At 37.5% G+C, this 26,494-nt stretch overlaps 2 protein-coding genes across 4 annotated transcripts in view; one reads left to right on the plus strand and one right to left on the minus strand.

The window, feature by feature from the left end:
• Window positions 1-1,777, plus strand: part of ELK3 (ETS transcription factor ELK3) — a 36,160-nt gene extending 34,383 nt beyond the window's left edge. The window contains exon 5 of the mRNA XM_036401093.2: window positions 149-1,777. Coding sequence (XP_036256986.1) covers window positions 149-247 — 99 coding nt within the window. The 3' untranslated portion in view covers window positions 248-1,777. The remainder of the gene's footprint in view (window positions 1-148) is intronic.
• A 4,015-nt stretch (window positions 1,778-5,792) lies between these two features.
• CDK17 (cyclin dependent kinase 17) overlaps window positions 5,793-26,494 on the minus strand; it is a 90,980-nt gene continuing 70,278 nt past the window's right edge. For all 3 annotated transcript variants that reach the window (XM_036401091.2, XM_036401090.2, XM_054514953.1), the window contains 13 exons: window positions 23,893-24,018; window positions 19,800-19,856; window positions 17,778-17,892; window positions 17,141-17,235; window positions 16,434-16,496; window positions 13,610-13,733; window positions 12,506-12,626; window positions 12,007-12,104; window positions 11,632-11,737; window positions 10,804-10,846; window positions 9,845-9,935; window positions 9,539-9,616; window positions 5,793-9,123 (listed from right to left, as the gene is read on the minus strand). In XM_036401091.2, coding sequence (XP_036256984.1) covers window positions 9,086-9,123; window positions 9,539-9,616; window positions 9,845-9,935; window positions 10,804-10,846; window positions 11,632-11,737; window positions 12,007-12,104; window positions 12,506-12,626; window positions 13,610-13,733; window positions 16,434-16,496; window positions 17,141-17,235; window positions 17,778-17,892; window positions 19,800-19,856; window positions 23,893-24,018 — 1,155 coding nt within the window. In that variant the 3' untranslated portion in view covers window positions 5,793-9,085. The remainder of the gene's footprint in view (window positions 9,124-9,538; window positions 9,617-9,844; window positions 9,936-10,803; window positions 10,847-11,631; window positions 11,738-12,006; window positions 12,105-12,505; window positions 12,627-13,609; window positions 13,734-16,433; window positions 16,497-17,140; window positions 17,236-17,777; window positions 17,893-19,799; window positions 19,857-23,892; window positions 24,019-26,494) is intronic.

Below are 26,494 nucleotides of genomic sequence, written 5' to 3' on the forward strand. Positions count from 1 at the left end.
GATGCAGGCATTTGGTAGAGATGTCTTACTGTATAGACAACACAACTCTTGAAACCATCTGGAGCCAGTTGCTAATGCTAAATCCAGGTGCTTCTTGGGCTGAATGTTTTGAGATAAAGACTAATTTTTACCTTTTGGCCTCTTACAGTTTCCAACTCTGCTAAATGGTCACATACCAGTGCCACTCCCCAGTCTGGACAGAGCCTCTTCACCAATACTGCTTTCTCCAAATGCTCAGAAATCCTGATGATGCCTCATCACACCAAGGATGTATTGGTGGATTTAACACTTCATTCCTATGGGCTAGTTTTTCCTGTGTCATGAGAAGGACATTGTGAAACCCTTTATTACTTTGGTTTGCACTTTTCATTACATGGATAATCTACTTTTATTATGTTAGCATTTTTCAACAGTGTTTATATATAAAAGTATATATAAATCTGTTATGCATTAAATGAATTATAATTTTTTTATATCATAGCTCTCAAGTGTTGAACACTTCTGTTGTTGATGAAGTACTTTTCATAATGGATTGCAACAATGTATCTATTAGGGATGTGAAGCTTCTTTTTAATCCCTTTTTCTGCATATTATGCATTGCGCTTGTGTAAACTATAACCGGCTGTGCCTTCTTTTGCATAAAGTCATGTAAATGATTTATATATTTTCTAGTATTAAGATAAAAAGTTGAAAGAAAAAAAATTAGTATTGAACAGCCCTATGGTAGTATTTCAGTATCTTCTCCACAGATAGGCCATATGATGCAGTGTATTAATGTAACTTTGTATTAAGTGCTTTCAAATTGTATAAAAATAGCCTTATAATTTTCCTTTGCTGAAGTGGAAAACATAATCCATGTTACAGCCAGGACATGTAGCTCAGAGTAACAAAGCCACATTTACACATTTATGCCCAAGTTCTTCTGTCAAGTTGCAACAAGGAGGAGCTGGGCTGTGTATGTTCATGAGACGTTTCCAGCATTTGAGAGTACTTCTGTAGAAAAGGAGACATTGCTCAGAATTTATTTGGCCTATACTTCTTATGAACTGTCAACATTATGTCTGGAAAGACTGCAGGTAATCTTTGTCCTCCCAAGGAATGAGGATCATTCCTGATAATTTCCAGGTGCTTTGTTCAGCTGTGCCAAGTGCCTTCTACAACTTCCCTGGAAAGACTGTTGTAGCTACTCAAGCTCAGAAGGTCACATTTCCCCTTCCCCCAAAGCTGGAAAAGTTGCAGGTCTGTAAATTGATGCCTGGTGTTTGCAAAGAGGCAGAGACTCTACATGTGGGATGTTTATGTATAAACAGCTGAATTCTGGATGAAAAAAAAGCACTGTGTTACTATATACTTGCAACTTGAATTTACTGGGTATGTCCTCTACCTTGAGGGGATGGTTTAGTCATATAAATGTCAAGTTAGGATTAGGCCAGACTCCCTGGCACCACAGACTCTAATCCTGGCAGGGCTGATGCAAATTTTCAGTTTCCTGATGTGGCTAAATTGGCTTGAATGCAGCTTTACTGTGTCGGTTTTTCAGATGAGTCCTTAAAAGCCAACCCCAAATCCGATCCCTGTTTGTGACAGGTCATTCAAACCTCAACTTTGCTTTCTGGCCGAGCAGCTGGCCAGGGTCTCTTCTTTTTGAAATGTATGCAGTGAGTTGTCTGCTGATTTTCTGCTTGGATGCATTTCAGTGATGATGTGTGTAGTTATTTGTAAAGTGCTTTTGGATCCTTCAACCTGAAAGGTGCTAAATAAACATTTTATTAATGCAGTTCTGATGTTGAAAAGCCATTTTTGGGGCAGAGGTGGTTGACAAAAGACAGCAGCAATTTTCCTCAGGCTCCTGGGTTGCACAACCAAAAACTACTCAACAGTTCCACTTGCAGAGATAAAAACCTGCTGTAGCCATGTAGGTACCAGCTGATAAAGACAGCAATTGAATGCCAGACATAAGGAGAACAAATGAAGCACTTGGGACGTCATTTGCTCGACTCAGCGTTTCAAGAGCTCAAGATGTGCCACCCCACGGAGTCAAAAAGAGAAAATGAACCTACGCAAAATTTATGAGTGAATGCAAATTTTATACAAAGTAAAATCAGAATAGGTTGGAACAAAGGGCAGTGTTTAACTGATGGGATTGACAAGGTTAGTGGAGATAAATCACAAGGGCTTGCAGACTGAACATTTCTCTTCCAATGCATTCCTCCCAGGTACATGGAATATTTTTCAACAAGTTACAGAGAGGCAATTATTTCACATAAAGAGCTGACTCCTGCCTCATTTTTAAAAACCCATGAATATCTACTTACACCTACAAGGCATGAACAGCAGCATAGAGACTTGTCTTGTACGTGCCACTGTAGCTAACAGGAGAACCCAACATTGAGATGGTGTTTCTCACTCTGAGTTTAAAAAGATAAGACATACTAGTATGGAATATTATACTGCAAAAAAAAAAACAGTTGACCATGAGAGGAGGGAGTGTGTGACAGAGTAGAGATTCTTAGAAGTAGCCAGATTCCCATGATTTTATTTCTTCCAAGGTTTTACTATTAATAAGGCGGATTTTTTTCTTCTCAAAAGGCTCAACACACTCAGAGCTCCCCTCTCAATTCCAGCCCTTAAATGATTTTGTACTTTTTTTAAAGATAGCAGAAAACAAAAATTCTGGGACAAAATCCTATTTGGAAAAATTACTGGATCTGAGAGAATCCAGTAAAACAATGGAAGACAGAAGAAATGCTGTCTTCTCATCTTTGAGAGAATAAAAATAGCAAGAGAACACATCTTCTGCTAGTTGTCTTTTCAGCTGAAAAAAATAGGCTGTCAAAACCTGCCTTCTAAATCAGTAACGTGGAACAAAGGTTTTTGCTATTGTGAAGTATTTATACAAATAGAGTCCAGCCCCTCAAGTCTAACGCTTATATGAAACACTTGACTGTTATGCCTTATGCTTTGAAGAAAATATTCTATTGGTAATCTACTGAATTTTATTAACAGGTGTCTTTTTAACTGTAGAGAAAAATCAAATAAATGTTTTTAAATAAATACTGTGGAAGTGTCAATATTTCTGTGGCAGGGAGAGCTCCAAGCCAACAATCTGGGGAACAAAATGGGAGTTATTATCTTCTCAGTATTCTTGGTAGTAATTGCAATTTGATCATACTTGAGGGATTTATTACAAGATTTGCACTTTATTTGTGCTTCAGCAATACACAGGAAGTTCCCAGTTACCTGGGTATAGGTATAGTATATGTGTATATATATAGTACAGGGTGGGTGCACAATTAGGGTATGTTTGGCTTACCTGCACCTTGTTACTTCAGGAAAACAAGTTATCCTCCAGGAGGGCCACAGCTACAGGGCAGCTTTGCCAAGAGCTTGTGCACACCTTTGGCCCTGGCACACGTAAGAAGCTTCAGTTCTAAAGAAAACTTTCAAGGTGGGGAAAACAGTGATAGGTGATAAATTACAGCAAAAGACCTGACACACATTCATGATGTCAAGAAAGAATGATTTGTTTTGTCTGACTAAAATTGGTCTCATCAGACAGGCTCATTCCCCATCTGGAAATACCAACCAAAGAAGTAAAGAACTGTCAATAAGGTTTCTGTTTAAAGGAAAGTTGGTCCTTTCCAACAAGACTATAGGGTTAATTCTAACAGAACAACCCTCTGCATTAAAAGGCTGTGTGATCTCGTGCCTACGGGAAACATCTTCAGAAGCCATCATGACACCCAAATGAATTTAGGAAAGGCACAGTAAGTACAGGTAGTCTTTTATGTAAGGGCATTTCTATTCCCTTCTGATCTTCAGACTGTCTGTATATCCTGTAGGATAAACAAACACAGGCCTCAGATTTAAGCATAACACTCCAAAGTCAAAAGACTACCAACTTTTAAAATCCGTTTTAGCCCCGAACTGTAACTGCTCCTACGAATTAATGTGTGAGTGCTCTGCACAGATGGAGTACAAACCTATTTCTTGAGGGCAAAGAGACTGACAGCATGAGTGAGAAGCAGTATGAATTTATTTAAATGAAAAAAGTAGAATGAACCTCAAGCAAGGACTCGAGAGCAATCAGCATCACGGCCTGCCTTGGGTAGGGGCTGGTATTTGAAGAAAGCATCCTAGGAGAGAGGATTCTAGGATGTGCTGGAGTTCTTTTGTGAAAGATTCCCATCAGTTCACATTCACTCTGCAAGAAGTGCAAATGCATAAATGTAAACTTAATTATTCCTAACATGGCTTCAGGCCAGCTACCCCCTCCTGCAAATCAAATAACAAGACAGCAAAGAAAGGAAAAAACAGTCTTTGAAAAAACAAGCTCAGGGTGTGAAAGAGGAGGGGTGGGTGACAGCACAGACACTACCAAGCAAGGCCTGGAGGGAGGTGCTCTACAGGAGCACATTGGAGAAGAGACAGGGAAGAGCATTTTCCCTGGTTAGCAATCCACAGCCATGGTAATTCCATCAGCAGAAAGATCCCACTGCAACAAATGAAGGAACTTCACAGCTCTCTGGGGAAAAATATATTTCAAGGCAGAGCATCTGAGCCAAGTAAGACTCATATTTCGTTAGAAGGACCGTAAAAGTGATGCGCTCAGGCAGGCCTGCTTCTGGAGTGAGCTTGAAGGATGCAGCCACCAGCACAATAAATGAAGCAGTTCTTTACCACAGTAGCACGTGTGTATGTGTGCATTCACAGTTTAAGTTTGCTCTAAAGTCACCGAACTTGGAGTTAAGGGTTTTTAGAAAACGTGCAAAAATGATTGGAAACTGTTCACGTTTTCTGACATGAATTTTCTGACATCAGTTGATGTCAGAAATCATGAATTGATTCTGACATCAATTTTACTCAGTTACTTAGAGAGGGATTGCCCAGTAAAAGTAACATACAAGAGATTAAAAAAACCAATATAGAATATATGAACTCTAATCCCAGTTGTGAAAACAGGTTCCCACTACGGCCGAGAATGGGACTATGATTTTTGTGCAGCTGAACTCCACGTGATGAAAGAAAGTGCATGGTAGAAATTCCAAAGCCCATGTACCTGCTTGGCTTTTATACTTTTCACGATCATCCCACCTGTACAGTCAGAGCTTACCTACAATGTTCCAACTGCTACATACTTCCTTTATGTATCATAATTGTACTTGTTACCTTGCCAGTCTCCTACATTGGTATGACATGGATACTAGTGACATACATGGATGTACACAAAGATCAAGTGAGAGCATTAAATCTTTTAACAGCCCAATCTCTGAAAATATAAAAACCCCCAAACTGCATAAAGTAAGCATTCAAGCTCCTTCCCAAAATAAAGGCACTTCACAGAGATGTTACATTGGTTTTAAAGCCAAAATTTCTGAAGTTAAATAAGGTACTGAAATATGCTAAAAAGGTGCATGAATTACTTCAACTCTGCTCATCAGACAAAATGATCATGTCACAGACAAGGCAAGTTCTGATTTCTCTTCAGCGTCATCATGTGCTGTAGCTCTGTATTTCTATACCCTGATTTGTTTGGATTTCTTTAAAGTCTGACCTTAATTCTGAGTATCTCCTGGGTTTATAATACTTAGTCTGAGGATATTTACAACATACCTTTCATATATTTTGTCCTCAATAACAGAATGTATTCTTAACCTTAATTCCATTTTAACATTGCAGAACAGAAAAAATGTACCTTTATTACACTGAAAAACTCATGCACAAACAACAAGCAAGCAGCCCAAAGAATGCTACTTTGCAGTTTTTCAAATGATTTGCAAATACAAAGTATATTGATTCTTTAATAATTGTTTATTTTAACTTTTATTGCCCAATTCAGGGATACACTCTGGCTACTTAATGCTGTGGTAAAGCAGCACAAAAATAACACAGCCATGTTGAGAAGCACGTTCCACTAGAGCATTGCTGAGCTGTTGGTTTGCCTCTTCCATCTCCCACCCTGTCCTGTCAATCCCCATCCTCCACCCACCCTCTCTCCCCTTCAACCTTCACCTGCACGTGAATGCAACCACACCACCAGCACCTGCCTCTGTCCTGGCTTCCAGCCCACCTGACTCTGACACACACCTACACCCACACCTTGGCCAGCCCTACCCTGGCCTAGGTGGGACACACCAGTTATCAAAAATAACTACCTAAAATCAGCCACGACATGCAGGCCATTTCTCATTAACTGATCACTCATCGTCAAGGAAAGGTGGTCACACCTAACACTGAAAGTCATCCATTTTTAGCAACTCTGCTTGGTTTTTGACACTCTTGAGGCCTTCCCCCAAATAGGCCAACACTCCTAAGTTTTTGGGGACAGTGAAACCAAGTCCGTAGTACCTGACTCTGCCCGACGGGAGGCAGAGCACAGAATTCCATAGAAAGAATGTCAGAGATGCCCAGCAACTTTAGACTTGCTGACTACTGCCCCAAACAGGCAACTGCCACAGAACTGTCTCTGCTGATGCAGGAATTTCAGTAACAGACAATTTTAAAAAGCCCCAAACTGGCTTTACAGCAGATGGCAAGTTTCTTAAATATGTTCTTTAAAGCTACCTCCTAATGAAGATCACAGATTCACTTGTAGGTCCTTAGAAAAAATTTCTTTATAAACAGACTGCTTTAATTTTATGGAAGATCTTTTCATCTGTAACATAAAAGCTGAATTCCTACTTAAAATGGAACATCCTCTTGTTAGCTGCAGCTGATCCCTTTCTAAGTTTATTAATGCACTTCATTTTATCAGGTAAACCTTTAAGTCCTTTACTCATTAGTGTCACATTATTACTTGTTCTTTTATGACCTATGAAGCATTACTGTTCTAGAAATGCTAAATCACACATTTATCCACAGTGAACATTTAGTCTATCTTCACTACTTCTGTAAAAAAGATGTTTTTCTGACACTTCTTTCTTCAACACTGTCACGTCTACAACGTATTTCCTACAAAGTTCATCGGTATAAAATCTAGATCAGATCCATAGCAACTATAAAAATATATATAACAACTATTTCAGGACAAGGTTTTTCATCAGTGCCAACTGTGCCTCTGCCATAGCCATAGCGCTCGCACTGGGATCAGGGGAGCCCCGCGCGTGTCCGAGCCTCACGTGACGCTCCCAGGCCGGGTGACACGCAGGGCTGGCTCACCAGCAGTGACACTGGGACACGCCACTGAGAAGGTCCTGAGCAGCCTCAGCCACGGATGAGCCACGTCACTGCTACTGCCACTGCCACTGCCCTGAAGGAACTAAAGGAGCAGCCAAAGGTGACCCTGGGGGCTCCCACAACACACGGACCTCGCTAAACGCTGCCAACAATGCCCCAAGAACCGCAAGTTCACTTAGTCTGTATTTTTAACAACACAGGGCTTTTGTTATTATAAATTTCAAAACAAAACCAAAGAATTCCACATAATATTTATACTTTCAAAAGTACAATATTAATACAGGTCGGTCAGTTAGAAATAACAGCAGTTTGTTAGGTCTACAAGATTTAACGTAAAACCGGTTTACAAATGCTGAAAAGCAGTAGTGGTCCAATAGTCACCGTTACACATGAATTTCTCTCTTCCAGAAAATAAAATTGAAAAAAAAAAATCCCAATTCAAATTTACTAGTATCAATGAAATATTAATAAAACACCCCCAAACATGCCACAATCACTATTCACAAATAAAGTTAAAATGAAATATACAAAAATTCACTTAATACTGTTAAATAACAATAAACTACAAGATTTCCTGAACAGAAATGGTAGGACCCCTGAACGTTTTACAGTGAATGTCAGGAAAAATTAAGTTACCTATGACTATTTTCATGATATACCAGCCAAAGATTTACATGACCATTTCAAAATATACCAATAAAGATTTACAGTCTCTTTAAGATGCACTAAACAAATAGGTTCATAAAGGTGAACACAAATGCTTAAAAATACTGTAACCATCACCAAGGGTGTACTTATGATACTCACTGAGATGCATAAGCATAGTAGTAATATGTTTACTATCTCTGGAAAACAGGTAACATCTAAGATCTGAAAAACTCTCTAAGTTCCCATTGTAAAAGCTCTGTAGCATAGTGAGTTCTTCTCAAGTACAAACTTGCATCTTTCCAGTTGATTTCAAGTGAATAATGCACAAATGGGAGAGGAACAAAGTGGGAAAAGTGTGCCATTATTCCAATGTTTGTGTAATTAGTTGTCCTGTTCCTCTGTAATGAAAAGTAAGCCAGGGTCCAACATACGTGAATTGTCCTTTTACTATTTGTATTTCTAAGTTAAAAACAAGGTAAAAAAGTTATTGTTTCTGCAGGCCTCATATGCACAACAATGTGCAAATATGTTATGCTGGAGTAAGCCTGGCAAAACGTCCAGCCTCCATGCTCTAATTTATCAATAACTAACATAGGATCTGAGAGCAAATCAAAGTTGCTTTTCACTTGTTTGAATCAACCTTCACACCATGTGCTTTTCAAAAACATAATATGCATTATAATTTTTCAACTATTTCAACACATACTTCCAATGTTAAATAAGGAATTAAGTGCCAAGAACTTAGAGCATTAAAGATGGCTCACCTATAGCCAAGCAAAGCTATGTTTACATTCCAGGAAACACTGCAGTTTAAGAAATACAAAAAAACCCCGCAGCAGTAGAACATTTTGTCAAGAGAAACAGATGCATTCACATATTATAAAGCCATTGCAACTTCTTCAGGCATGGAACTGTTGTGTTAACTATACAGACAGTAGTTATTTAGCAGCAATGATTCCGCAATAAATAATGCACTGTGTTTCTCAGTCCTGCACAAAAATTGCAGCTACAGTTACATCAACAGCTGTAACCTACTGGCTCTAGTGGCAGAGGAGACCTTAAAACCAACTGTACAAAAATTTGTCACACTGTGACAACAAATATAAAAACATAATTTGCAGGTTGGAAATAAAAAGACTCCACTGTTAAGAGGACAGTGTAGACAAACTGCGATTCCAAGTCCACCAACAGAAAGCACTGCCTTTGGATCCGAGTCCTTGATTGACAGGATAGGCTTGGACTTGACTCTGCACTGCCCCCTTTAGAAAAGCATGCTCTGCCTTCTGTTCTTCCCATGTCCTGCAACACAACACGGACTATGGTAAGAAACCGAAGCATTTGCACCATGGATTATTAAGTTATTATCCAGATCTTCATCCTTCTTCAAGGCAGCACCCCTTGTGCTTCAATCAGCATCATCTTTAACTGCACTCATTGCATTGGTTTTTCACTTTGCCACCTCTAACCCCCATACAGTAACTGGTTTGAAACTCCAAAATGTTCTCACCTTCACAGTCTCTGTCCGCCCCTAGTAAAACTCACATCTTACTGTGCACTTAGTTTATGTGTCTCTACAGGAATCTCAGTAAATCCTTCTGGATTTTATTTTTCAGTATATTTACACAAACCGATTTAGCTAAGCATTTTTCAATTCCAAATGCCTCTGGCACAGCATTCTTTTAGTAAGCATGAGAAAATATAAAGCTTTCCATACCGGTCTCTGGGTAAGTGGAATTTCGAAAGCCAGGGTCTTTTTGCAATTGAATCTCTTTTAGACTGAATATTGAAACACCTGAAATGTAACAAAGAAGTTAATTCATGTACAAATGTAAAACTATGTTTTATTGACCAAAATTATATTCTTAATTATATAGTTTAGATTAAAAATTTTCCAATTCACAATTATTTAAACTACTAGGTATCAGACGCTTTAATACTTTAGAGGGTTTTTCCTTTCACAATGTACTTAGCTTCAATGCACTATCTTAACAATATTCTGCTACTTTACTACTCCTCTTACTTTCAGGCAGAGTGTGTATTCTTGTTCCAAGACTTCTGAAGTACGCATGTTTCATGGCCTCTTCTGCTGAAATTCTCTTCTTTGATTCATACTATTAACATAAAAGCATACAAGTGTGTTGGTTTCCATTAAAAATCTTGTTGCATCAAGTGATTTCATCAAAGGGAGAAAGAGTTCTAGCTGCTCAACATTTCCCATAATTCACCAGGACAATTTTTTTCATTACTTTCTTTTCACACATGACTACCCAATGGTTTAGCAGAATCAGTACTGTCAACACGTAACAAGATAGCTAAAATAGTAAAAATAATTTCTGCAAATGGATACAGGTTAAAACTCCACCTAATCTTTATTTATAGATGGTACAATGATTAGGTTCCTCCTCCTTGGCATCTGTGCAATTCTAGGCAAGGATGCAGATGTTTCAAAAGCCGCACACAAATAACTTACAGTGCTGCATCTACTTAAAGATGCAGGAGCTGGCCTTCCATCTTGCTTTCAGCTCATTTTTAATACAGATTCAAAGATTAGACCTACATACCACTCAACTTTTGAATACAGCTGCAACATCAAGGAGTACTATTACGCCTTACTAACTCCTTCTCTAGTACTAAGCTCAGTTAATCATTAAAGAAATCTAGCATTTGTATTTAAAAGTTCTGGTTTAATACTGCATTTCACAAGAGATTTAGTTTTTTCAGGGCTAACACAGAATAATTCTATTTTTACGAAAGGTAGTAAGAGAAGAAATCAGTTCTGGGAGAAAAAAAAAGCAAGCATCAGTTTTTTAATTCTCACACTACAGACTTCTTCTCACATCTGTCATCCACTACAGACTCAGCTACACATTCCACTTTGAGACAGAGCTAAATACTTTGATTTCTAATACGTTTTGTATGTAATATATTAGAACTCGAAACTTGCACTTTTATAAAGTAAAGCCACAAAACACATCTTACTTGAAGGAACTTCGCTATCAATTCAATTCCTTCCGTGTCTAGCCTAAAAATAAAGATATTTTTAAAAGTTAAAACAGTTAATGAATTGTATTTACAAAAGTAAAACTGCAGAGGAACTGACTTAATTAAATGAAACCTGAAAATTATCAAACCTGAAAATTATTTCTAAACAAACATGGAAATGCTTTCACCTAAACAACATTTATTGATGTTAACATAATAATATCTCAGAACAAGACTATTTGGAAAACACTGGGGACACAAAAATCCTTAGTTTGGATCGTCATTTACTAGACTGACCTCAATAATTTATTTAAATATTTTTAATATTTCTTTTAAGATTAATACTACTCATTTACTAGAGGGATACAATATTAGATCTTCTTCAAGGTAGACAATGAATGTCTTTGTTATTAAGTTTATTTATAATGACTGCACCGACGCTTCATCTTCTTCATTATGGTTTTAAAATGATTACAAGAAACTGCTCAGGAAAACCATTTTAACAAATGGCCTGGGTCCAGTATATAACCAGAAGAGAATCTGTGATCTTTAGGAAATGCTGTGTGAATTCTCTGGCTATGGAGACATTATTTATCAGAGTTTATCATTCCACAGGTCATTACGAGCTGTGGTACCTAGAATGATATCAGAGGAAGTTTTCACATAGTACCAGGTTCTGCTTTGCATTATCATCTGCCCACTCTACCACAAATGATGAACAGTTTTACACCATTCAGTGGCAGATTGCACGCAGAAATGCATTCCCACTTAGGAATATGCAAAACCACAGGGATGCATATTTTCTATTAATAAAACACAAAGTACCTTGGTGCATGGTTGATGAGAGGTTGTGGTTTATACTTAGGAAAGTTGTAGTTTCTAAATTCATCACTGGAAGAAATGCCTGGCCATGTTTCCTGACATGGAGTTCCTGCATTTAGAAGCAGTAACAAATCCAACTTAAAAAATGTAAACAAACAACTTTGATACAAAAAAAGCATTTAATCCTGTAATTTAAAGGAGAAAGGGAAAAAATTATTCAACATGCCTATGTTGTGCAAACTCAGCTGTATAGTCAGCTAAATAATTTTTCATCACCTCGATGAAAAGGTGATGAAATACATACTACTGTTCTGAGATAAAGATCCACAGTTCTCATACAAATGTGGTGCATTAACATTACTAAAAGTATCCATTTACCAAGAAGTCTGAAGATTAAGTGCAGTTCATCTTCAACAGTTGAACCAGGAAAAAGAGGCCTTCCTGATGCCATTTCAAAAAATATGCATCCGACGCCCCTTTATAAAGACAGAGAAAGATAAAGCAGAAATAATCTTTTCATTTCAGCTTGTAAAGGCTTCTGGGATTTCTCGTCAATTAAAACAAATTCTTGGTTGTTAGCCACACACTACTATTAAAATATTTAGAAAGATTTGTAGTAACAGAAGAGCTGTCAAAGACTAAATAAAACCTCTGTCTATATTATATCCTCTTCCTTCAGATGTTGAGTTAATCAATTTTATTAAAGTTCATGGTAAAATACCACATTACCCTGTCATTACGAGAAGATGACTTGCTTTTTTCCTTAAATACAAAAATTCAAAGGCTGTGTATTTGAATATTACTATTTAACATCCAAGCTGAGATTTTTTCAACTTGACTCAGAACAAAAATTTGAATTAGACAAAGCTATACAAACCACATGTCAATTTGAGTTGAATACTCTGAAGATCCAAGGAGAACATCAGGTGGTCTGTACCATAATGTGACAACTTCATTGGAATAAGTCTTTGTAGGAACAGACTTCGCTCTTGCCAATCCTTGATAAAAAGGGAAATGAAGAGTCATGTACAGCTTGCTTAAATCCTTTTTGTATGAAATTGACAAACTATTTTTAGGACCTTATTATACTTGCTGAATACCATCATTATTATACTTACCATCTCCTAATGTTATTTAAGGCCCTAATAAAGAGATTTCTATTGCCTTTTAGTACTTACGGCAATCTCATGGTCAGCATTTTTAAGCACAGAAGAAAGGTAAACACATCAAAACCTGGACTGATCCCGTAAATTTCATTAAATAGCATTAGACTGATATGACACCTCCCTGTTGTGAAAACCTTCTGCACTGTTTCTGGAAAATTACATTGCAAAAGGCAGAAGGCAACAAGCAATTAACTGAATGGTGGAAACAGACCAAACCAGTGTTGGACCAGTAAGGGTTTTCCATCCTAACACTGTCAATTTGTCAGCAATATCTTCAATAAAATTCAGATCTACCACGTTAGATGCAATCTTCTGAGCAGCTTTCATTCACACAGAAGGGGTAAAATCAGAGGCACAGAGCACAACTTTCAAAGGATCTTCCAGACACAGAAGGCAACAGGGAAATGTGGACGTCCCACTCTACTGTAAACCTAAGGCACTTGGTGTATCAGTGATAGTGCAACATCTGACAATTTAGCACGTGAACAAAGCCTTCCTTTCTCCTGTCATGGTTACCCTGCTTTAGAGTGACTGTGGAGTGGTAGGAGAAGCAACATGAGCTCCACCTTAAGGATTTGACTAAGTATCAATTTCACAGGAAGCCTTAAGACTACTTTCAAACTGCAAGTGGAGTGACAGTGTTACCTACAGAGGTATTACCCTGATTACTTATGGCCTCTAAAAGGCTGACTTTGATTTTCCATTTGAGAGCACCCAAATTCACTACAGATCCAATGTACTCATTTCCCCTTTTAAGGAAAAATTATTTTCCTTTGCTGAGAGAATAGTTATTACAGAGTAATTTCAGGCCGTACCAAAGTCTGCAAGCTTCAGTTCTCCTTTCTCATTAATTAGTAGATTTTGCGGCTTCAAATCTCGATGCAACACCTTTCTCCTATGACAGTAGGCCAAACCACGAAGAATCTGATATAAAAATAGCTACAAAAGAGAACATTTATATAAATTAGACAAAAAAATTGTAATCTACACATTGCATGACTAGTTGGGCACTGGAGAGTTATGTACTGTAAGCAGGACAAATGACTTCTCTAAAAAGTGAGTTACTTTCCTTAAGAGCAAATTCTGGACATCATCATTATTGTTCAAAGATTTAAAATCATTTTACGCTAATGCACTACTGCCTTAACACCATACTTTACAACAAAGACTTTCAGAGCAATTTGTTCTGTTTAACTGAAGAGAAACACAGGGCTGTTTATTTTTAAAGAGCATTTACCACTGCTCTTCCCCTCACTAATGTCTTTAAAGATAACTGTCTCTGACTATATACTCAAGTTGCCTTTAGCCACAGAGCCCCTTCTGGAAATGCAGCTCAGCAGCATTTCCATCCAATTCTGCTGAACTACATAAAGAATGTCTTGGCACGCTACTGGAAAAATACATGTAGATTCACAAGCTTAGGGAAGATGGAGAAATGGGTAAATGAGGATTATGAAGCAGCCCAACTGCCTCTGGTATTTACATTCATCCTCTCACCTTGACACACACAGGTTTATTTTAATCCTCTGGAACAGCAAGCCAAGCAAACAACTTCAGTCATGCATATCAATGGTGCACATATATAGATATAAAAGTAGTATGGGGCAAAGAAAGGTTTAGCAGTGGGCAGCCAAGCCAAGTTTAATGTATGACTGCATTAAGGACTAATACTTTGCAGTTTCTCTATGTATAAAGGTCTGATCTCAAACATGGGACTTTTGGGTAGCTATTGCTGGCATTTACCACACAGCAGCACTCAGTCAGCATAGGTAATCAAATGTACAACAAGAAAATATGAAGCATTACAGAAAGCAATGTGACAAATTGATCATGTAACAGGACCTCTGAGGAAAAACACTAAAATGTTTTTATATGACCATATTCTAATACATCCATTTATTTTTGCACCAAGTGACACTACCAAATTCTTTTTCATAAACTGGACAAATACACAGCAGGTGTAGTTACATCCATCTGTTCTCAGTGTGCTGACATGGGATTCATCTGTGCTAGAAAAACAGGAATTGGGATTAATTTCTTTCTCTTTACTTTCCTTTCTGAAGAGCAGAATGAGAAGCAACAAGTCTTGTTCCATCTACTCAGGCCCATACTGTTGCAGGGGTAGTCAGTGCCAAGCTTTATTAGCATGACTTCAATAGAAGTGAATGGCCCTCTCTAATGTACACTGGGACTGCAAGGATTAGTCAAGAATGCAAAGCAGATTACTCTACAGAAATTGTGAAGCTTCACCACAGTTGGCAGGGATCCTTTTGGAAATGCACACAATGCCATGTATAAGCTCAAAACTTTGGTTAAAACACTAATACCTGCAGAGATCACATACACCTTCATTTTGTCAAAACACAAAAACCTAAAATTAGCCAAGGAATGTGAGGAAGTGATGTCAGGGAGGTCTTTTAAATGTTAATGATGACTCAAACCCCCACAGTTATTATAAGGTAAGCACCTACAGCTACCACAGCTGTTCTGGTTTCCCAGTGCCAAAGGTACTGACCATATAAATTTGCTCTCTGAGCATACCTTAAACCATAGGCAAACAAGGAAAAACAATTCCTCTGCTTAGCTCAGGTTACCACAAGCAGATTCTGGCTTGTTCACTAACTGCACTTATAATAAGAGTCAAGTTCCCACTTACAGCTTTCCCTTATTTTTTTAAACTTGAAGCACTGCTAATGAACTTGCAGATAATTAAAAACACAAGCATAATTATGATTTTTGGTTGCCTCTCTGAAGTAGAAACAAGTGAAAGAATTTCCCTTTGCAGTCTCTCAGAGGAAGCAACAGAGCAGGTTATGGGCAGATGTCTTTCCCTGGAGACACTTACAGTAATGTGGCAACAGAATGCAAGGGAAAGCTCACCAAACAGAAATCAATATCTAGCCCATGTGCCAAATAATTTTACTCATTTCACGACAGTTCCGTACTCTGTTTGGAAGCTTGTTTCTAAAGCCCTAAGTATTAAAGAACACTAAGAGTTCTGCCAGTTTTCCAAATAAAAGCCTGGTTTTTACAAGAGAAATAGCACCTGACCCTGACTTAGTTTCAGCAGGTCAGATTGGAGACTAAGTCACTTGACCTGGCCACAAACATAACTAGAAGAAAAAGCAAATTAGGCCGTAAGGAAAATTTTATTTCCATTTTCTTACTAATGGAAAGATGAAAATTACTCATTCTTAAATACATATTTTTGATTTCTTACTTGTGTGGCGGGCAGTGGCACCCAAAAACACATTCATGATTGAGGCCACGTTTTCCTCAGTGTCCATATATAAATCCAAGGATATATCAAACTACAGACTTAGTAAATGAGTATAAAATAATGGAAGGACAAGAAGTCAAGAGAGCTATGAGTGTATTATTTTTTAGGAATTTTTAAATTTTAGATATGTAACTTCAAAGAGAATGAAAACACATGAACTTATATAATCCCCTCTTTTCAATGTTTTAAACACTTAAAGACATCATCTGATGTCAAATGTAGCTAAGTCAGGCCAAAAAGGAAGTTAAGTTTCTTTATTTTATTTTTAAAGAGACTAAACCATCTAGCTCCTGATTATAAGTTCTCTGAAATTCTTAGGACAAAGCTGGAAGGTGGCCACTGTTACTAAAAACACTCACCTTTACATTGTGCATACTCATGATGTTACCACAGTCATCCATGTACTGCTTCAGGTCCTTGTCCTGGCAAAACAACATCACCATGGTTCAGTAAAATTGTGTGCAACAAATCACATGAATATTACTTATTGTTGGAACTGAAATGATTCATCAAAAAAAGAGATTTCTGCAGAAGATACTAAATAAAACCGCCTAAAGCCTGGACACAAATACCCATGGTTTTCCAGAGGATAGAAATACCCTTTTCCCAGCAAGCTGTACTGTCTCAGGCAACATTACTTGCCATTGCCTTCTCCTCCACCTATGCGAGGCACAGTATTTTATAGAATTGGTATATTCTCCAATTACACTGAAAGGCAGCTAGGTCGCAACAGAAAAATATCATAGGAACAGAAAAATATCACTGGAACCATAGTGTGATTACCATGTTATACAGGTAATGATTTTAGACAAGCAGACAGTTTGATCAGGCAGACCACCAGTAACTGCTATTAATAAAACTCTGAAATGATCACAACAGTGTTTACTAATTTACAGCCATTTAAGAACTGAATACACTGTTCTCATTTTTAGCTGAATGACTGTAAATGCAGGAGAAAACTCCAATATTCCTAGTATTTTAAAAAAGAGTACAGAATTTTGTTGTGTTTCTGTTTCTTAGAAACAATAAATCAAATGTAAAGCTCACTAATTGTTTAAGCACTTACCAGGTACTCAAAAACAAGAGTCAAAGACTTGTCTGTGTGCACAATATCATGCAATGTAACAATATTTGCATGTTTCAGATCTTTTAATAATGACACTGCAAGAGAGAACAGGAAGAACAAAATAAGTGCAAAACATGTGAGGAATAAATGCAATTTCTAGTTAAGATCATCCATATAAGCTATCTGGGGTTTTTTAATTAAAAAGCTATTTTTAAGAACATAATATGCATATAGATTGAGTTAATAAAAAAGGTATTTAATCAAAACAACAAACACATACTTGAGTAACAAGCTTGTATTTCTTAAACTATAGTTTTCAGACAGAAGTAATTCTGTAAAATCTACTCTGAGTTCCTGAAAGTTACTCACTAACAGCAGTCTAATTCAGTATCTAATCATCCACTTATAATACTGCATTTGAGATCACAATCACAATTAAATTTGAAATCACAGTAAAGCAAATAAATTTGAAACAAAACTCTGAAAATGTCTGGACTATAATTTTCCTCATCAATACTAACAGCAATTTTACTAATGTCCCATGTAGGCTATGTATTTCCAAGTACTGATGGTGCTTTGGTCAAAAAGAAATCCAGAAGTGTCTGAAATTCTAAGAACTAAAAAAAAAAGTTACCACCTTCTCTTATGGCTGTGCATGGTGCTCCCTCCTCGTGTTCCAGGCGGATTTCTTTCAGAGCTACCAGATTCTCTGTCAGTTTACTTCTCCCCTTATAAACTGTGGCATAGGTTCCCTATAAAATGGATAAAGAAGGGAATTTTTACAAGTTGTTCCTTTATCAAAACATTAGTTAAATAAGAAAATACTAACTTCTGTCTGAGGATCTAATAGATTTCATTTTGGATATGAATAGTTTTTACATTATATTCTTTTGACACATGTAAAAGTACAGGAGTATTCTTTTAAGCACAGGACTGAACTCATAGAAGCCACAAGGGGTGTATATGCCTAACAGCTCTGAAAATTGCATGGAAACCTAAATACCACAGAGCTACCAAAGAAGTCAGATCAGGTAGCATTAAGTTCACTAAGTTCACTGCTGGGATCATTTACACTCTTCAAAGTCTCTATCTGACTACAGATATCTAGCTCAGGTATCTCCACACTATGCTGCATTTATGTTTCCAAAGGCTGCAGACATACTCTTCCACAAACTCAAAGAAAATATGTAACTTTGGATAGCTTCTTGTCTTCATTATGTATTTTTAGACAGCAAGAGGTACAAAACTCTAGAGGCATATTAAATTAAGACAAAAAATTCTGACAAAACAGTAGGCAAAACTAATCCCTGCAAATGCCCGAGAAAGCAACAGAAGTACAGAAACTGCCCTAGATCACTACAGTACTGTAAGACTCTGCAGAGGATCTGGACAGGTTGGATCCATGGCTGACAGCAATTTCATGAGGTTTAATAAGACCAAGCACCAGGTTCTGCACCTGGGTCACAACAACCCCAGGCAGTGCTGTGGGCTTGGGGAAGTGACTGGGAAGATGCTCCTAAGAATAGGATCTGGGAGTGCTGGCTGACAGCAGCTGAACATAAGCCAGTTGTGTCTGCCCTGGTGGCCAAAAAGGTCAATGGCACCTTGGCCTGTGTCAACGACAGTGTGGCCAGCAGGGCCAGGGAAGTGATTGTGCTCAGTACTTGTGAGGTGACACCTGGAATGAATCCTGTGCCTAGTTCTGGGCCCCTCACTGCAAGAAGGACATTGAGGTGCTGGAGCACAAGTCCTGTGAGGAGAAGCTGAGGGCATTTAGCCTGAACAAAAGATGTTCAGGGGGATCTTACTGCTCTCTACAAATGCCTGAAAGGAGATTACAGCCAAGTGGGTGTCAGCCTCTTCTCCCAGGTAACAAGTGATAGGAAAACAGGAACAGGCTTCAAGCTGCATCAGGCAGGCTCAGATTTGATAACAGGAAACTAAAATGTTTTAAATGGAGGACTGACTGCAATATTCACAGCAGAGATGCTGACCAGCCCTGCTTCTTTCTGCAATGTTTACTGCATCCCATTTCAGTGCTCCTTGTCCATTTTCAATTCTGTTGGTCAACCTCAATCAAACTGGACAGGAATGACAATTTGTCCCTCCTGAACTGAACTATTTCTCTGGAAGTCAGAGGATGACTGGAGAGGCAAAGCTGCCCCCTCCAAGTGTGTTATGTACTTCCCTTGGCAGCACTTGGCTGGCTGCCCAGCTCAGGTGTGCAGGCTTCTTTACCAGAACACACACACACAGCTATTGCCTGCACCTTCCAAGCACTGGTCTCTAATCCATCATGAACATTCCAACACCTAAGTCATGGCAAGAGGACACCAGACTAGTGTTATCATCAAAAACATAGTGTTACCATCGACAGAATAATTTTGTCTATCTGAAAAAAAAGCCAGAAGGTCACAGCATCTTTTCTAATGTAGTCTTGCTCTTCCCCAGCTCTGACAGTTTTCCTGCCTTTTTTTTTTAATTATTATTTATGCATAAACATTTGTGTGGTTTGACATTGTTACACATGTTGAATATGTGTGGTTTACTGAAAAAGTAAATTCAACAGGTATTTTCAGGGATTTGGAAAATTTCAGTTAAACTTACGCAAAATTTTACATAGGACATTGTCATCATTCCAAAAGAAAGCTATACGTACCTCTCCAAGCTTTTCTAACTTGATATAGGTTTCCATTTTTCCAAATCCAATTTCTGACTGCAATGAAAAGAAATGGCAAATTGAATCACTAAATCACTAAACCAAACACTTCATTCGTACTTCATTTAATGAACAAGCTAAACTTCATTTCAGAAAATTACCTGACAATACTTGACTAACACTGCACAACTCCAGTATTTTAAAAACAAATTAGCACATTTTGATATAAATGCAACCCAGCATCCCAGCCCAGTGCTCAGCCTGTTGGCCAGTCTATGGTGTAAGCTGGAGGGATTGTGAGCTGAGTTACATTTAGACCAAAACCTCACTTTAACCTACCTCCTACTTAGGTTTTCTCCACTCTTCTGATCTGATTACTACCACTGAGGTTGTTATAGCTTAAAGCATGGAAGTAATCTCAAACTAGTCCATCCTTTCTCTAGCTCAGCATAACCATATGCTGCTGCTTTTTTCAAAGTAATCTTATTTGTCTGCTATGTTCAAGATCTTAGCTCCAAGCATCTCTTCCATTCTGAATTCTCAATGCCTTTTGGACTGAAATTTCAGCAAGAAAATCCCTAAGCATCATTCCTCAGCAAGCTTCAGCTTTGTCTCAGCAGTTCACAATTTATACCTCTTTGCTCCAAATCTTTGTGTATTTTACTTGGATCTATTTATTCATCTTCTCTTTTTCTGTCTCCAACTTAGCTCTTCAATGCAAGCCAGAAGGGTGTGCCTGCCTATGTAACACATTTACCTCTGAACACTGTAAGATCATTACTCTTTTCCTGTTCAAATCCACGGCTACTCTCATATAACACAGTTCTCTCTCACCATTGTTTTCTCCTAAGACCACTGTGAATTACACCAAAGCTTCCTATTGTTCCTTCAGTGCTGAAACTATTGCTCCTGAATGCTAAAAGTAAACATGAAAGCATGAATTCTTGAAGCAATTTACAGAACACATATAGCCTGTACCCTGTCAAACCCCCAGATTTATAGGCTTCACAGGGTCATGCTTTACTGACAACTGAACACACTGCAACAAAAGACCCAGGTTTTCTCCCCAGCACCACCCCTCCTTTCATTTCCAAACGTAGCTCTTCACTGGCTAATTCTTTCCAAGGAACAATCCTTTGACCCTAGGCTGTCAGCACCTAGATCCACATTTCACAAGCTGATTTGCTCCTAAAGATGTGATGGATTTTAAAATTTTCTACTATTTTATGGTAACATAAATACTGTTGAGTGTATTAAGATTTGACAGCAATATATTATGAAGGGAAGAAAAGTTTGATTAATACTTAGTTTTCAGAACACTTGTATGAAAATACATCTGAACTAACTGTAAGATCATGTCTGCAAACATATTTCATATATCTAGGGGGAAAATGGGTGTATAATTACATTAATATAACATTAAGAGCAATTCTGCTTTATTAAACTAGTGTTAGAACTGAAATGGTTTAGAACTCTCTAAGTAGACTTTAGCATCACACACATTTAGGAGCTTGTCAAAGACAAACCCTTTATCTCAAAATACAAGCAAAGTTGATATTTGCTACCCTTGTAGCTCCAGTGAGATTTTAAACATACCACTGATATAGGTGCAATGTTAGCAAAATAAATATTATGTTTCCAAAGTGCATTTTGACCTAGTTAAACAAACATATCTTGAAGTGAGTATTAGATGGCATTAGAATTAAAAAGACAGGCTACTTAGTTTATTGGAGAAACTAAAGAAGAACTCATAGCCATTGGTCTTGCTACCACCACACAGTCTGGAATTTAAAAGCCAGATTTCTAAGAAAACTCAGTGTTTTTCATTAAGACTCATAAACTTAGTATCTGTTTAATACAAAAAAAATATTTCCTACATATTTCCAAATATTTCCTTATTTTTTTTGTTTAATACAAAAAAATACAATATTTCCTACATACAGAAGACAGGTATTCTTCAAGATCTGCTTTACAATGTGTTTAAATTTTTGATCATATTGTGGTTCCTTGTCACTCCTAAGAAAAAATAAGCTTTAAATTCCTCAAACTAAGAACAATTTCATCTTTAGTTCAAAATAATTTTTGAACTGTTTCATCTTTTTCTGCAATATGCATCTATCTTGCCTTACACAGAAACACTGATGCACAGTATTTAGGGTCTTTTACTTCTAGTGTCTGTGCATACAATACTGTACATGTTTACACAAAATGCAGTTACTGTAAAAATTAGTTTTTTGCTTGTATTTCAAAGAAAAAACACCAACCTAAAGTATAACAAGTCGTCACCTGGTACTTTTCATAGCCTTTTCCCTTTGATCCCTATTAAGTCTTGAAAAGAGACAAGCCTTTGATGCAGAGCACAATACTTATCTATTGTAAGCAAAAGTCTGCTAGCAGGCAATAACAATTTAAGAACAGTGAGTCCCTGGGTATCTTTTTTTGAAAGCTTAGTTGGAAATCACAGCAAATGCATGCCTGCATTCCACAGCAGTGCTGGCAGGTTTCATTTTGGACTTTAAAGCCCTTTAAAAATGAAAGCATTTTAAAAGGCAAAAACAACACAACCTTGTGATGGGAAGCTGATTCCAGGCACACACCACATTCATTAGAGGGCACTGTTTTTCTGTCAGTTTTCTCAGAGGTAAACAGGAGAGAACCTCAATTGTTCTCAGGGGTCACCGTTAAATGAGCAAAGGAATTCAGATTTACAGGAAAAATTCTTCCAGATTCCAAATACTTAACTCCACTGGCTAAGTTCTACTGAAAAGTTATTTTGCTAGCATCTGAAGAGAGGGGAAATCTGTTCCTCAGTTCCATGCTACAGCAGCAGCTAAGTGGTGAATGAGCTACAAAATTCTGGCACAAGTATTTAAGCCTGACACATTATCATTACTTCCAGAGATTCACTTAAATATTTTTTTTTTAACATTGTCTTTGCAAAAGGTGGCATGAAGATCAGAACTTTGTTAGTCCAGCACAATAATTTTTTTCTTTCAGGGTAAAAATACTCAAACAATGCTTTGTTATAGACCTTATTGATAATGAATAAAATATAAAATAAAGATATTTTACAGTCAACAAACCTATTTCACTATAGGTACTTTCCTATTTATTTTTCAGTAAATAAGTAATTAAATCAAAAAAACAATGATGTACACTTCATAAACCTATTCAGAATTTCTCTGTGACAAATTTCTCACCAATGAATTTACTCAGGATGTCAGTAACTGTCTAGCAATTCCTTAAGACCTCAACACTAAAGAACACTGATAGCTGAAACTATGACTGAAACATATCAATTTAAAAAAAAATAAGACAGTAATGGTTTTTTATTATTCCAGGGATGTGCATGATTTATATGTACAAATATCCAAGTTTTCTAGCACTTATACTCTAATTATAGAGTAGGAATACTCATTCTGTCATCTTTAAGGAAAAGACTTATTTTTTAAAGTAACTAATAATCCAAAAAAGTTTAAGTGAATTTATTCCTTCATTCTTTTAGAAAATACCATGTGCTTTAAAAAAGAAAAGAAAAGAAGAGAAGAGAAAAGAAGAGAAAAGAAGAGAAAAGAAAAGAAACAAACAAAAAACCAAAACCAAAACAAAACCAAAAAATCATAAAACACTCACTATTGTCTCCACAGCAATTCTGAGAAAGAAAATGTTATCAAATACAAAAAGAGCAGTGAGGAGGACTTGCCTTCATATTATGCTGCTTTAGGGCCTTCCTACTAAATCTCGAGGGGACCCAGCCCTGACTTAACACTGTGTGGCCTATTTGCTCAAACAGATCATCCCTGCTCTAAAAAGAAGAAGGATTTAAGTATGTACTTTGGGAGTTTAGTTTAGCCACTGCTTTCAATAGGTCAAGACCTTCACTGAGAAATACGAGAGCACCAAGTTAGCAGAAGAAAAATGATACAAAGTGTGAAGTTCTCCATTGGATTTTGACAAGTACGTGCTGTTGTTCAGGAATAAAATGCCCAAGTGGAAATGAAGCTGAAATATACCCATGGAATACTGGCCTGGGTGTTCAGTGGATTCTGAAGAGCTGAGAGGTTGGTTAGAAAGGCAGGTGCATCACACTTACCAGCGATGCTCGACGAGAACGCCGACTCATGGGCTGGTCAAAGGGTGGGCTGTTGATCTGCAGCTTCTCCAGGTAGCCATCGGGGATCCTGATGTCAGCAGGCAGCGACAAGCGCTTGTTCAAATCCTGCAGCAAATAATGGGAAAAAGAGAAGGGACAAGTTGAATTCAGAATTTCCTAAAACATCTTCTAATGTCTGCTGTGTTACTATATAAAACTGAAATATTTACACAATGAAAAATAATCTCACAAAAATGGTTTTAAAAGCATATTCGCTTCTTACAATACCTCAACTTGCTAATATAACAGGTTAAAAAAACCTGTGCAAACTTATTACTCTGACAAGAGGAATGAAATATTAAAATGCAAATAACTACACTGTGGATAAATGTATTGAGTTTACTTGAATACTTATAGAGACCTGGAATACCAGAAACTGAGAATTCAGAGACTTGTGGATGCATTTCTTTTCATACAGTAGTTACTTTAGTATAAGAAGAGATTTCCATAATTCCCTCTCTTTCTCTCGACTACAAAAAGCTACAAACTTAGTCTATTTTTTTCAGTCTCACAAAACAGAATCACTTCATTATTAGAGCCAACTATTACAAATATTACTACATTTCTTTTATTAAACTAAGTAACTCTTTACTACAGGATCTTTTGAAAATGAAAATGCCATTACATGTAAGCCGTTTTCTCTGCATCACGTTTTGTTTTTCCCCAGTAAATTTTTTCAACAACAACATACATTATTTTTAAGACAAGAGGGAAACAAAATCACTTTATTTTTTACCAAATAGGAGGAGGGGAAAGAAGATTTGTTTCTGCACATTTGTATTGTTTTTATCTTCCAGTTTGGCTTTTATCTCAAACATGCCAAGAAACAAAAATATTGAATATTGTCTCAAAATGGCCAGTCACCATCTCATGAGATAAAAGGACATCACAACCAGACTCACAAAAAATGGTAAGTCATTTCTGAAACAGCAGGAATTGTTTTTCAGTGTTGGTAGTTTATCCAAGTAAAGAAAGTTATGCTCAACATCAAAGCGCACAATCCGCCCCCAGAGATTCTACCCTGAAGCTGAGGACATCTCTGGAAGCACCACTGTTTTCACACTTTTCTCCAGCACAAGAGGTAACTCTGTATTTCTGTTGGCAGACCTGAGATTTAATCAATATTGACCTGAGGGCAGTAAAGCCTTCTTGAAGCTACTCTTTTCTGTCTTACCTATCACCTCCAGCTGGGCATCCTGAGCTAACCCAAATGTTGGCAGCTACATCCCTCTTCGGTTCCCCTCAGGCTTGACCATGTGCTTCTACTCATGTCAGCAGCAGCTTTGAACTATTTCAGCATGCTAAATAGTCAAGAAACTCTCAGGCAAAGTGCATAGCTTCCTGCCAGCTTTGTGCTCCAAACAGGTTCAGTGTAAGGTCAGACAAGCTCACAGCCTGAACACAGGGCAAGGGGAGGCACAGCAGGGCAAGCCCGGGAAGCCGGCAGCCAAATTGGCTTAGGTTGACAAAGAACTGGATCGTCAGACTTTTCAAGACTTGAGATCTTGGTGAACAACTTGCTAAGCTTTCAGTGATGGGAATGTATTTGAACCGTGTATATACATGATCTGTACACATACCTGGAGCAAAAGCTAAGCAGAAAATACCAGTTAAAGAGATAGACTTTAAAAAACCTATGTAATTTGGGAATAAGTTCTATCTCAGGTAGGACAGAAGTGTTAATATATATCCCCCTGGATGATTTACATATTCTATTCACTATGGCCACCTCATTCAGGCAGAAATGTTTGGATAGAGGCCAGCAAAGCTCTAATTTCTGGCAGCTGATCCTCCTGTTCTCCTTTTGCTTCTCACATCTCCTTAGGTACAGAGCATAAAGCTTGTTAGCTTCTGCTTTGCTGCTCAACATGAGCTTCTTTGCACAACTGGAAAAATCAGCTTTAATTTTTCATCTACTACAGAATTTTTAAAGTGTCCTTAAAAAAGTGCTGTTCACAGAATGGCAGCTTTGACCAACATTTTGAAACTAAATTAAAAGAAAACAGAAGGTATGGGTCTGGTCTGGCAAACTTTCTAGTTTATTAATTCATTTTCAACTTGCATATTTTAAATTTTTTAAAACATTGGCAATTGTAAAACTGCCTGTGTGGTTTTTGGGAGAGTGGTAGAACCAACATATTGTAACAGGACCTGCAAGTATTCCCTAGAGTAAAACACTATTTTCCACTACGGTAATTTCCTTCTTTTCACCAGGCTCTGCTAATGCCTCTCTTCCACTAAAGAGGGTTTCAGATTATGAGAAAAAAAAAAAAAAAATTATTCCATCCTATAATTTACTGCATTCCTCAGAAAATTCTGGTAGCTGTTCACAACAGCTGAGCACAAAGGCATGTCATGTGACTTCAAGAAAGCAGCTCTGACATCTCACTGCAGAGTAAAACCATGAAACTGCTGGAACAAGACAGGGATGACAGGAAAAGGATCAGCATCAGTCTCTACCTCACCTTCCTAATGTAATCCCTGATCAGCACTGGGCCAATATAGTGGCTTTATGCTTTTTTTCTGATGGCTCAAGAACAAT

Source organism: Molothrus ater, chromosome 5 (genome assembly GCF_012460135.2).
Source record: "Molothrus ater isolate BHLD 08-10-18 breed brown headed cowbird chromosome 5, BPBGC_Mater_1.1, whole genome shotgun sequence".
Lineage (NCBI taxonomy): Eukaryota > Metazoa > Chordata > Aves > Passeriformes > Icteridae > Molothrus > Molothrus ater.